The sequence below is a fragment of the Neomonachus schauinslandi genome, chromosome 11 (assembly GCF_002201575.2).
Source record: "Neomonachus schauinslandi chromosome 11, ASM220157v2, whole genome shotgun sequence".
NCBI lineage: Eukaryota > Metazoa > Chordata > Mammalia > Carnivora > Phocidae > Neomonachus > Neomonachus schauinslandi.
This window is the reverse complement of record NC_058413.1, coordinates 26679237-26691594: the sequence shown is the minus strand read 5'-3', so window position 1 is coordinate 26691594 and position 12358 is coordinate 26679237. Positions and strand designations below refer to the sequence as shown.

The following is a 12358-nucleotide window of genomic DNA, read 5'->3' as shown; positions in this document are numbered from 1 at the left end:
AACCCGTGCAGTGAACACTCATATATCCTTTATACAGCTCTCCCAGGTTTTTTGTTTGTTTGTTTTAAAGATTTATTTATTTGAAAGAGAGAAAGGGAGTGTGGTGGAGAGGGAGAGAGCTCGGAGCCCAACGCGGGACTCAGTCTCACAACCCTGAGATCATGACCTGAGCCAAAATCAAGAGTCAGATGTCTAATTGACTGAGCCACCCAGGAGCTTCCAGACATTATGACATTTTAGCCTTAAATGTTTCAGTAGGTGTCATATTAATAATAATATTAACTTCCTTTGGTCTTTTGGGTATTTATTTTTAAACCTAATCGTAATCAAATTTATATAGTTTTTTTTTTTAAAGTAGGCTCCACACCTAGCGTGGGGCTTGTACTCATGACCCCAAGACCAAGAGTTGCATGCTGTACCGACTGAGCCAGCCAGGTGCCCTAAATTTATATAATGTTTATGATATTATTGACAAAGGATTGACACGATGCTGCCTGATAATTTGACTTTTGGTTAACTGCTTAGCTCTGTTTTTCCTGTAAACAGATAAAGGTGTTAGGCCTCAAAATGCTACCATGCAACATTGCTTATGGGGAAAGTGACCTCGGATTGGTAAATTGCATCTGGACTAAAAGAAATGATAATGAACTATAAATACTGGATGGGACACCACACGTTGGATGTCCTTTAGGGGAGTAGCTTTTATAACAGGTCATGCCCCTAGTGGAGACACTAGAAGCCATGCCATAGAATTATTACAAAATATATTAGCACATGAGGCTTGTAAGCCAGGTGGTTCCCATAGATCTGTCTGCTCTTGGCTGTTACTGGAACTTGCTGAAGAGGAATGGTTAGTGCTGCCTTGGCCGGCTGTGTGACTAGATGATGCCAGACCCGGGGCTTACGGTTGTCTCATGAGCCCAAGTGTTCAGTTGACTCGAAGAGGTCCTCCTGGTGGGCATTGCAGGCCTGACTTTTTCTAGAAACATTATACCCTTAATCATTTCACTTTTTTTTTTTTAATTGAAAGTGTCATTGATATAATTGTATATTCATGTGGAGTTGTAAGAAATAACACAGTACACTTTATCCAGTTTCCCCCAAAGCTAACATTTTGCAAACCTGTAGTGTATCACAACTAGAATATTGACATTGATACAATCCAATGACCTCACTTAGATTTCCAGTTTTACTTGAATGGGTTTGTGTGTATGTATGTTAATTTTTATATAATTGTATCCCCTATGTAAGTTTGTGTATTCACCACTACATTCAAGGTCCTGGGCAGTTCCAACCCCATAGGATCCCTTTTATGACCAACTTAGATTATTTATTTATTTATTTATTTATTTTTAAGATTTTATTTATTTATTTGAGAGAGAGAATGAGATAGAGCGAGCATGAGAGGGGGGAGGGTCAGAGGGAGAAGCAGACTCCCTGCTGAGCAGGGAGCCCGATGCGGGACTCGATCCCAGGACTCCAGGATCATGACCTGAGCCGAAGGCAGTCGCTTAACCAACTGAGCCACCCAGGCGCCCCAACTTAGATTATTTTTAAAACTCCCCATAAGCATTTGCAATGGCTGCAAGATATTCATTTGCATAGATATAGTTAACTATTACTCTGTTAAGATGGACAATTAGAGTAGGTATAATTATTTGCTATTTAATCCTGCCATGAACATCCTTGTGCATAAAACTTTTTTCTATATTTTAGGTTATTTCCTAAATATAAGTTGTTTTTTTTTAAGATTTTATTTATTTCACAGAGAGAGAGATAGCAAGAGCAGGAACACAAGCAGGGGGAGTGGGAGAGGGAGAAGCAGGCTTCCCGCGGAGCAGGGAGCCTGATGCGGGGCTCGATCCCCGGACCCTGGGATCATGACCTGAGCCGAAGGCAGACGCTTAACGACTGAGCCACCCAGGCACCCCTAAATATAAGTTCTTAAATAGGATTACTATGTCAGAGGATAGGAACAGTTTTTTTTTTTTTTTTTAAGATTTTATTTATTTATTTGAGAGAAAGAGAGGGAGACAGAGAAACAGCATGAGAGGGGAGAGGGTCAGAGGGAGAAGCAGGCTCCCCGCTGAGCCGGGAGCCCAATGTGGGACTCGATCCCAGGACTCCAGGATCATGACCTGAGCCAAAGGCAGTCGCTTAACCAACTGAGCCACCCAGGCGCCCGATAGGAACAGTTTTAAGACTCTCATTGCATGTTACCAAGTTGCTTTCCCAAAAGTTCCTTTCATTTTCAGCTTTTTTTTTTTTTTTATTTGAGAGCAAGAAAGAGCTGGCACAAGTTGCAGGAGGAGGGACCGAGGTAGAGGGAGAAGCAGGCTCCCCGCTGAGCAGGGAACCCTACTCGGGGCTCGATCCCAGGACACTGGGATCATGACCTGAGCCAAAGGCAGATGCTTAACTGACTGAGCCACCCAGGTGCCTCTTATTTTCAGCTTTCTTGATATCATTATATAAGTATTTGGTATATATAAAAATATTCTGCATTGTGAAGTTAACCTCCGGGTTTAGAAAGCATTGAAAAGACCTCCCAGGGCGCCTGGGTGGCTCAGTTGGTTAAGCGACTGCCTTCAGCTCAGGTCATGATCCCAGGGTCCTGGGATCGAGTCCCACATCGGGCTCCCGGCTCAGCGGGGAGCCTGCTTCTCCCTCTGACCCTCTCCCCTCTCATGCTGTTTCTCTCCTGCTCACTCTCTAATAAATAAATAAATAAATAATCTTTAAAAAAAAAAAAAAAAAAAGACCTCCCAAAAAGGGGCACCTGGCTGGTTCAGTCCGTAGAGCGTGTTACTCTTAAGCTTAGAGTCATGAGTTCAAACCCCATGTTGGGTGTGGAGATTACTTAAAAATCTTAAAAAGGGGCGCCTGGGTGGCTCAGTCATTAAGCATCTGCCTTCGGCTCAGGTCATGATCCCAGGGTCTTGGGATCAAGCCCCGCGTCGGGCTCCCTGCTCTGCAGGAAGCCTGCTTCTCCCTCTCCCACTCCCCCTGCTTGTGTTTCCTCTCTAGCTATGTCTCTCTCTGTCAAATAAATAAAATCTTAAACAAAAAAAAAAATCTTAAAAACAAACCTCTTAAAAATGGAGTTCATTCATGCAACAAGCTCTTACTGAGCATCTCTTATGTGCTGGGCATGGTGCTAGATGTTAGAAATAGTAGGAGCTCCTAATAAGGCCAAGTGAGGAGTTCCTAGGAAGTGAGTCCCCTGGGGAGAGAGCTTGCAGCAAACTCAACCTAAACTCAATTCCTACTGGGAGGAGACGGGCCTGGGGAACCCAGCGAAGTGGGAGTACAGACACTGTTGAAGGGGAGATGAAGGAATATGGCCCACGTTGTCAGACCCTCTGATTTCTCAAGAGAGCCTGGAAATGGAGGTCTTTAAAAACACTCTGTGAGCACGAACGTATTCGTGGGCTACTCTAGTCAGCGGCTGTCGGCGGGCAGTTTCCAGCAGTCACTGGTCTGCAGTAGGTGGATGTGGGGAATTGCTAAGGAGCGTTCAGAGGAGAGGCAGAATGTCCCTGGAGAAGTGGGCTGTCCCAGGTACTTGGGAGGTGGACAGGATGTCAGCGGAGAGGCCATGAATTGTTCTCAGACTGTGTGTCTTTTCCATAATAAACTTACCCACACGTAAGGTCATTGTATCATACAGCGTTCAATCCGTCCCAGAGGGCGTCAGGGGACTCAGAGGACATTTGACCCTGTTCTTCCTTCCCTGTGGGGCCACACCCAAGCCTGTACCTTGGGTTCTCAGCCACTTCCTGCAAGTAGGTCACTTAGCAGCTCCCAGCCTCTGGAGACGAGGTGATGGTACCGGACAGGCAGGATTGAAGGCATCCTGAGCGTCGGGTCAGGTCTGCCCGTCGGGCACATTCGGAGTGTGAGCTTGCAGTTCTGCCACAAAACTAGAACAGAAAACGGGCCCTGAAACTAAGAGCCTGGGGGAAGAGGAGGGGAGAGAGGAGAGTTCTTATTCTTTCTTCCCTAGGAAAGTGAATTAGCCTCTGGGAGAGTGGGGACCGGGTGGTCCGTTCTCTGCCCTTGACCTTGGGTCCTGGTTGTCCTTCTCTGTGGCTGCCAGGAGGGCTGACCCCGTGCCAAGGAACGAGTTCTAGCCTAGACAGGCAGTGGGAGAGCTGTGTTTGCTTGGAGGTAGGGTGTGGAGGAGCAGGGACAGAAGGCAGCTTAAAAATTTGCAGTCTTTTTAATCTATTATTTAAATTTTTGTGTTTTCTAAATTTTTCTTGGTTTTTTTTTATGGTTATTTGTTACTTGTTTTTTATTAAGTAATCTTTATGCCCAATGTGGGACTCAAACTCACAACCCCAGGGTCAAGAGCCCCATGCTCTACCAGCTGAGCCAGCCAGGCGCCCCTTAAGTTTGTTTTTTTTAATCTACACGCTCTTGATTTTCTAACTTGCTGCCCTTTTTGAGATGAAAAGCCTCTCTCAAATCTGCTCCCCTCTTTCCTCTAAGACCGTGCTTCCTTGACACATGCCCAGTTCTAAATGCTTTTCTCCCTTTTCTCTCAGGGCAATTTTTTCCGTGTTGGACCTCATGAAAGTAGACATGGCGAACTTTGCCGTCACTAGCATTAGGCCGCATCTCATGCAGCAGTCCGTGGACTACGAAAGGAAGAAGTTTCAACAGCTTTTGGAGAAGCAGCCAAGTACGTCTAATGCTTTGTGGTGTCCTGCACTCTGTTCTTCCATTTCAGGGCTGTAGCTGGTTGCACAATGATACTGTTTGCAAAATAAAACTAAAATTTTGTATGGGAGTGTTCTGATTTCAAGACCGAAAAGCACAAGACTTTGAACTTGACAATTGACAAGCAAGAGAAACAGAAGTAGAATACAAGAAAAATTTAAAAGAACAAAGAAGTCCTAAATTAATAGGTTTTTAATGAGAACACCAGTTTGGGGTAAATTGTATGCTTGGCCTTGATTTTTAAAACACGACCGACTTCTTGTGACTATTTAACTCACTTTCCCCTCTCTTGGAGGTACATGAAGAAATTTTACTTTGCCTCCATTCTATATGCAGAAAATCTTCCTGGATTTTCTTCCTGGATACCCAGAAAAAGTCTCATTTCCATAAACCTCTCCAATGATAGCAGGAGAACAGAGGACTATAGAATCCAAAACTGTGTTGCATTTCTAAGGTGCTTTTTTTCGGGGTGGGGGTTCTGCATCAACAGCTGATGTTCCTGGTAAATTACAGCCTTCGGATCCAATTTTTTAATTTATTTAAGATTTTATTTGAGAGCAAGAGAGAGCACGAGGGGGGGTGGAGCAGAGGGAGAGGGACAAGCAGGCTCCCCGCGGAGCAGGGAGCCCGATGCGGGGCTCGATCCCAGGACCCTGGGATCATGACCTGAGCCGAAGGCAGATGATCAACCAACTGACTCAGCCACCCAGGCGCCCCTGGATGGCTGCGAAATCCTCGTTTATTATGAGTTCCATTTAGCCCCTAACTTGGGTGGTTAAAGAAGAAAATGGCAGTCTCTGGCTAGATTGTGTTGCCTGACCAGAATAGTTCATGCAGCGCCCGGAGCAGGTGTCCATCCAGCCGCAGACAGAGAAGGAGGGGTCAGGAAAGAGCAGAGCAGAAGAAACGATACCAAGAGAAGACTGGATGCTGTTCCCAGCACACACACACGGCGTGTGCCCAGGGCGGGTGCATGATTAGTATAATCCTCGCACCATAAGCCTACAAGGGGCGCACTATTTTTTTTTAAACCCTCTTTACAAATGTGGACATCGATTTTGAGAAATTTTTGACCAGAATGATTGACCACCCAGTTCACTTTCTCAGCCAGGGTTGTACTGCCCCTCGGGAGGCCTCCAGGCTGGCCGTCTTCCAGGCCAAAGAGCCTTAGTGTGAGAGTCGGGTGCCGGCAGCCAAGGGCCCAGTGAAGGAGCCGCCGCTGCGGGCGCTGAGCCGGCCAGGCTCCCCTTCCCTCCTCACATGTACAAGCTGCCGGGCTACGGAGTGTGCCGCCTACAGCAGGCTGCGGCGTTGGCACAGGGGCATCCTGCTGCCGTGTCCTTGGCCACCCACTTGGCTTGAAGGTGACCTTCCCGGGCAGAGCCACAGCATGTTCCAGGAGCCGTCAGAGCGACTTCCTGTTCCACACGCAGCAGAAGCAGCATCCTCGGGGTGGCAGAGCTCCCCTCCCATGAGGCTGAAAGCAACAGAGCTTGATGGGAGACTCAGATCTAGACAAGGAAAAGGCCTCATTTTCAGTGTGGAGGATACTTTACACTGGGAAACTCTCTCCTGTGTCTCCTCCTGTCTCTGGGCAAGAATTTTTGCATCTCACTGAGCTGGAGTGATCAGAGCCCCCAGCCTTGTCTCCTGCCGTGGTCGGGGTGGGAGCGAAGCCCGTGGTTTGTTGAACATCTGTAGGTGGCGAGGCCGGCCATGTGCTTTGTATGCATGATCTTGTCTAGTCCTCGGAACTGCCTACAAGGTGGTATTATCCATCTCTTTATATTAGGAATCTGATCATTCTTAGCTAGTAATTTGCAGTACTGTGATTTAAACCGAGTTTTATTTGATTCCAAAGTCTGTACTCTATATATACCACACCTTCAGGATGATCTTCCCTAAAGTCATTCCGAGAAGCATCCCTCCTGAGTGTCATAGTAATGTTCGCAGCCTTGTTTTTCACAGATTCCCTGGACTTTGTCACCCAGTGGCTGGAAGAAGCCGCAGATGACCTTATGAATCAGAAGTATAAAAATGCTCTGCCAGCTGGGGGAGGGGCCGCTGGCTCTGGGGACGGTCCCATGCCAAATCCTGTGGCTGTCCAGAATTATGCATACCTGAAGCTTCTGAAATGGGACCACCTCCAGAGACCTTTCCCGGAAGTAGGTGCTCCAGAGCAGTCTAACTGCTCATTTCTTTTTGTGCTGCAGAACTTTTAAAAAATAATAGTTTTGTGATGATACAATTCTCTTACCAGAAAATTTCCCCTTTTAAATTGAACAATTCGGTGGTTTTTAGTTTATTTACAGTTAGAGGACCATTACCACGATTTAATGTCAAAACATTTTCATCACCCAAAAAAGACCCTGTGCCCATTAGCGGTCACTACCGTTTCCCCCCTCCCATACCCCTAGGCAGCCACTAATCTACTTCCTGTCTCTATGATTTGCCTATTCTGGACATTTCGTATAAATGGGATCCTGCAATATTGGCCTTTTGTGTCTGGCTTCTTTGACTAAGCATAACATTCCTCCAGGTTGTAGGATATACCAGTACTTCATTTTATTTTATTTTTTTAAGATTTTATTCATTTGGGGCGCCTGGGTGGCTCAGTTGGTTAAGCGACTGCCTTCAGCTCAGGTCATGATCCCGGAGTCCTGGGATCGAGTCCCACATCGGGCTCCCGGCTCAGCAGGGAGCCTGCTTCTCCCTCTGACTCTCTCCCCTCTCATGCTGTTTCTCTGTCTCTCTCTCTTTCTCTCAAATAGATAAATAAAATCGTTAAAAAAAAAAAAAAGATTTTATTCATTTGACAGCACAAGCAGGGGGAGTGGCAGGGAGAGGGAGAAGCAGACTCCCCGCTGAGCAGGGAGGCTGACTCGGGCTCAATCCCAGGACCCTGAGATCATGACCTGAGCTGAAGGCAGACGCTTAACCGACTGAGCCACCCAAACACCCCAGTACTTCATTTTTTTTTAAGTTGTATTTTTTTTACTCTAGAATATGCATAGTACAAAATTAAATACCAAAAAAAAAAACTTAAAAAAAATTTTTTTTAAGTAAGTGCTACACCCAGCGTGGGGCTCAAACTCCCAACCCCCAGATCAGGAGTTGCATAGTCCACCGACTGAGCCAGCCAGGTGCCCCAAAATTCACTATCTTTATGTGTGCAGTTCAGGGCGTTACGGACTTTCTCATGGTTGGGCCACCATCATGACCATCCTTCTCCAGAACTTTTCCATCTTCACAAATTCAAACTCTAAAATACCTTTAAACACAACTCATGCCTCCCTCCCCCTTGCCCCTGGCAACCACCATTCTCCTTTGTGTCTCTGGATCTGATGACTCTAGGTGCGTCATCTGAATAGAATCTCGATAGTATTTGTCCTTTTGTGCTCTGGTTTATTTCACTCAGCAGATTGTCTTCAAGGTTCATCCGTGTCATGGTGTGTGTCAGCGTTTTCTTTTTAAGGCTGAACGATATTCCAGTGGTTGTCCCACATTTTGTTGAGTCGTTCATCAGTTGATAGACATTTGGGTTGCTTCCACTTTTTGGCTATTGTGAATTGTGCCGCTCTGAATGTTTGTGTACAGGTTTTGGTGGGGGCACATGTTTGCAGTTCTCTTGGGTGAATACCTAGGCTGAGAATTGCTGGGTCACACGGTGACTCGGAGTTTCTCTTGGAGGAACTGCCAGGCTGTTTTCCTGAGCAGCCACCTCCCTTTCCCGTCCCCCAGCAGCGTGTGGGCCTCCCGGTGTGTACTGCTGAGCCGCTCTCCTGTTTTTACACAACATGCTTACAACCGTAACAGTGATGTTGCTTTTCAGTTTTATCTAAAAAATACTGCTTCCCATTCCATGTGGAGCATAAAAAAATAAATAAGTTTTTCACAATAAGTACTTCTAACTGCAGTGGTTCTTTAAGAAGACCGACAAGGATTTCCCCCATTTTGTCTGTAACTTGCTGGTTTGGTGTGTAGACTGCCTCATTTTTGAGGGCACTCAGGCTTTTTATCTCTAGCTTCAGAACCTGCTACTTCTCTAAATCTTTCTCCTCTAAGTTCCTATTTTTCCTTTCAAGATGCTGTAAGCCTAAGGCTTCATTCACTCTTGCCTCTGAGTTCCCTGTTTCGCACCAAACGAGGCTCTAAATAAAGAGGGTGAGCAGGTAGGGGAGGCTCTGTTCTGAATAGTGGCACGTTCTCTCCCGGAGCGCAGTTCGCAGCCTGACATTTCTTTTAAAAATACCGCTGTGGGGAAGATGGTGTTTTTCATTGGACACCGGTGTCTACCCTGAGGATTCATTGTTGGAAATCTTTTGTATCCTAAACCCAAGTCCTGTACAAAGCTGGGATGCTGCTGTGTCACCGAGTGAAGTCAAGGAAGAGGCTGGGTCTGTGGAAGCATTTCTGTTTAACAACAGAGGATCCTGAATCTTCAAAGATAGTTTTCACTGCTTGAGAAGAATTCTAGGCTAAGACCCTAAATTGTTAATGTCTTGATTTGGTGTGTCAGTCTCTTATAGCAAGACTAGTCCTTAACATTTATTTGGTTCACCTGTAAAAACTCCCATCGGAAGGTGTATTCATCAGCCCTTCCAGTGTTCTTTCCCGCATCCCACGCAGGGTACTTTGGCCTGGCAGGATGCATGGGGGATGCAGTCAGGGAAAGCCACTCACTGCTTTCAGGGTGGCTTTGGATTGTTTTCTGTCATTCCTCCTTTTTTCTACTTACTGTTTCTTTTTCATTTTCTTTATTCACTCACCGATTCTTGAGGGCCTCCTTTGTGCTAGTGAGGGGGACACCAAGGTGTATCACGTAGGCTCTCCCTTCAAGCAGCTTCTCCTCTCCTTCCCTCTGGGGGCTCTGGCTGGAGAGCCTGGCTGCCTGGTTTGCTCTGGACTAGGGGCGGGGGGGTGCTGCTGTTCGCAGGACTTGGGAGTTGCAGTTTTAAAGCCAGGACAGCCCTGGACAAACTGGGATGAGTTGGTCACTCTAGCTCCATATCTCATTACTCTTTTCCTGTCTCATGATAGAACTCCCAGTTACTGAGTGTTGGCTCTGCCAGCCCACTTTAGATCCATGGCCAGCCCCGTGAAGCAGGAATCCATTTTGCACAGGGCTCCGAGGGTTGGAGAAATTGGTGTGAGGTTATACTGCGTTTCCGTGGCCATCTGCCTCCTGTTCTTAGTGAGAGTGCTCTCTGGCAGTCTTCCTAGGGAGCAAGGGGCTCTGAGGGGGAAGGATGATTCACGCATGACTCCCTCAGCTCTGAAATGACTAGAAAATTCTGAGGGCACCTGTGGAGGCCTGTGTGGGGCTATAGCCCCACCGCCCCCTGCTGGCCAGCCTGCATCTCCCGCTCAGGGATGATTTCTGTCGTCTCCATTACAGACCGTTTTGATGGACCAGGCTCGCTTCCAAGAGTTCCAGCTCCAGCTGGAGCAGCTCACCATTCTGGGAGCCGTGTTGCTGGTCACGTTCAGCATGGCAGCCCCAGGAATTGCCAGCCAGGCCGACTTTGCTGAGAAACTCAAGATGATCGTGAAGGTTCTGCTGACAGATGCGCATCTGCCGTAAGTGGCCCCTGTGGGACAGCTGGGAGGCAGCAGGTGGCCGAGAGCGGCTGCAGGGGGGTCTCCCAGTGTGGGGACACCCCGGGGCCACTCTCTAGGAACTGAGAGGAAACCTTGCTCCCTGGTTTTTTCACCCCAGCAGAACTGATCCGGGTTCATACAAACGGCGTTAGAGTCAATTCTAGGGTCCGCAAGGCTCTAGGAGAGTGGCTTTCACATGTTTAGGCCCAGGACCCACAGTAAGAAATTCATTTTCCGCTGTGACCTAGTACACACTTCAAGCACACATGTAACTGAAATAAAAACTTCACAAAGTGAAATTTAATCTGAACCATGCTTAACACAAATTCTTATAACATTAAAAAAAAATAAAAAAATACTGGTTGCTGCCAAATGAAATGCTCTCACAAGCCCCTAACAGTTTGGGCGGCACGGCCCTGGGAAAAGTCCTCTAAGAAGCGGGCGGCGTCCCCCCCGAGTCGCTGGGCCGTGAGCAGTTCTGTGCCCTTGCCCGCTCCTCGCGGCCCCCAGTGCTGCGTGTAAATGCCTCAGTTCATCGGGCAGCACGAGGCCACCACTGCGGAGACGTCCGCTCGGGTCCATGTGGTTCCCAGCCTACAGGATATTCTCTACTGGTCAGAAGTAAACACGGCCTCTGACAGGGCCCAGTTCAGAGGATTCCTGGAGGAGAATGTCCCCAGACTTTCTCATCCTTACGAGACGGAGGCATTTTCTTGGCGAGTTCGCACAAAGCGTGCCCGTGCTCGGTGCGGTGAGGGGTGTGTGCACATGCTGGGTTAGGCTGGGAGGGGTTTGCTGAGCTGAGGCCCTGGCACGGGGGTAGCCCTGGGCTGTCACCGAGGTCCTCCCGCCCCCCGGCAGACCGGTTGTCTACTGCTTAAAGCTACCGGTGAGGGGCCCTGTCTGGCACTTCTTCAGGGGGGTCCCGCCCTGCGCTGCAGTATCCACCCTGGCTCTCGGGTTGGCACAGAGTTGGTACTAGCAGGGAGTCCCAGGGCTTGCACGTTTGCTCCCACGACTCCTGCTGTACCACGGGTTTAGGCCCAGAACAAAGGCCTTACAGGAAACCCACCAGCAGGAGGGCTCCCCACCGATACTCCAGGAGAGCCTGAGGGCTCTGAAAAATCAAGGTGCTCATTTTTTTTAACTTCGGGATTTCAGTGTTACTTTTTTAAAGTAGTTAATACGTTCCCATGTTTCACAAATCGAAAGGGACAGAAGGGTATCCAGTGAAAAGTTTCTCTCCCACTCCTGGCCCACAGCTCCCTGATTCTGGATTCTTGCGTATTACTCAGTGGCATTCAAGATTTCAGGCTTATTTCAGCACACAGATGCTAGCAAGAAGTTGGGTTTGGGGTTGTTAGCGCTGGTATAGTCTCAGCCCTTCCCTTCCCACTGTCCTTTCTAGTAGAGAGAGAGAGAGAGAGTCTCCTGAGTCAGGTGTCCACAGCCTGGAAGGTTGGGGGCAGGGAAGAAAGTCCTAGACTTTCTCTTTGAACATGTCAGTCTACGAACTGACTCAGATTGTGACTCTTACCAGGGCTTGGGCTCTTAACTTGGCTTGAGCTTGGTGGATGTGCACTTTGCTTATGGGCCCTTTCCTCCCTGCCTTCTCCTTTCCCTTCTGTACTCTAGCTCCTTCCATCTGAAGGACGCCCTGACTACCATTGGGGAGAAAGTCTGCCTGGAGGTGAGCAGCTGCCTTGCCCTGTGTGGGCTCACCCCCTTCACCACGGAAAAGGAGGCCGTGCTCAAGGGCCAGATCCAGGCTGTGGCCAGTCCCGACGACCCCATCCGCAGGATCATGGGTACGTTTTGGGGGGAAAGATGGGCAGCAGGGATGTGCCCTTGGAGGGGCAGGCAGACCAGCCCCTCTGAAGAAATCTAGAAGGGTTTGATAGGTTATGAGTGCTGATGAGTGAGGAGAGAGTGAGTAATCACCACCAATGAGCATGACCCAAAGGTCTGGACAAGTGACCAGGCAGCTGTCATTGTTCTGAGGGCTCTGACTTTGGAATCACAGGCTTTGTTC

The 12358-nt window shown here is 48.1% G+C and overlaps 1 protein-coding gene across 2 annotated transcripts in view; it reads left to right on the top strand.

Annotated features, from left to right (window-relative positions):
- Window positions 1-12358, top strand: part of TCP11L1 (t-complex 11 like 1) — a 35682-nt gene that overhangs the window by 18548 nt on the left and 4776 nt on the right. For both annotated transcript variants that reach the window (XM_021684734.1, XM_021684733.1), the window contains exons 6-9: window positions 4551-4687; window positions 6694-6890; window positions 10124-10305; window positions 11962-12134. In XM_021684734.1, the coding sequence (XP_021540409.1) occupies window positions 4551-4687; window positions 6694-6890; window positions 10124-10305; window positions 11962-12134 (689 nt within the window). The remainder of the gene's footprint in view (window positions 1-4550; window positions 4688-6693; window positions 6891-10123; window positions 10306-11961; window positions 12135-12358) is intronic.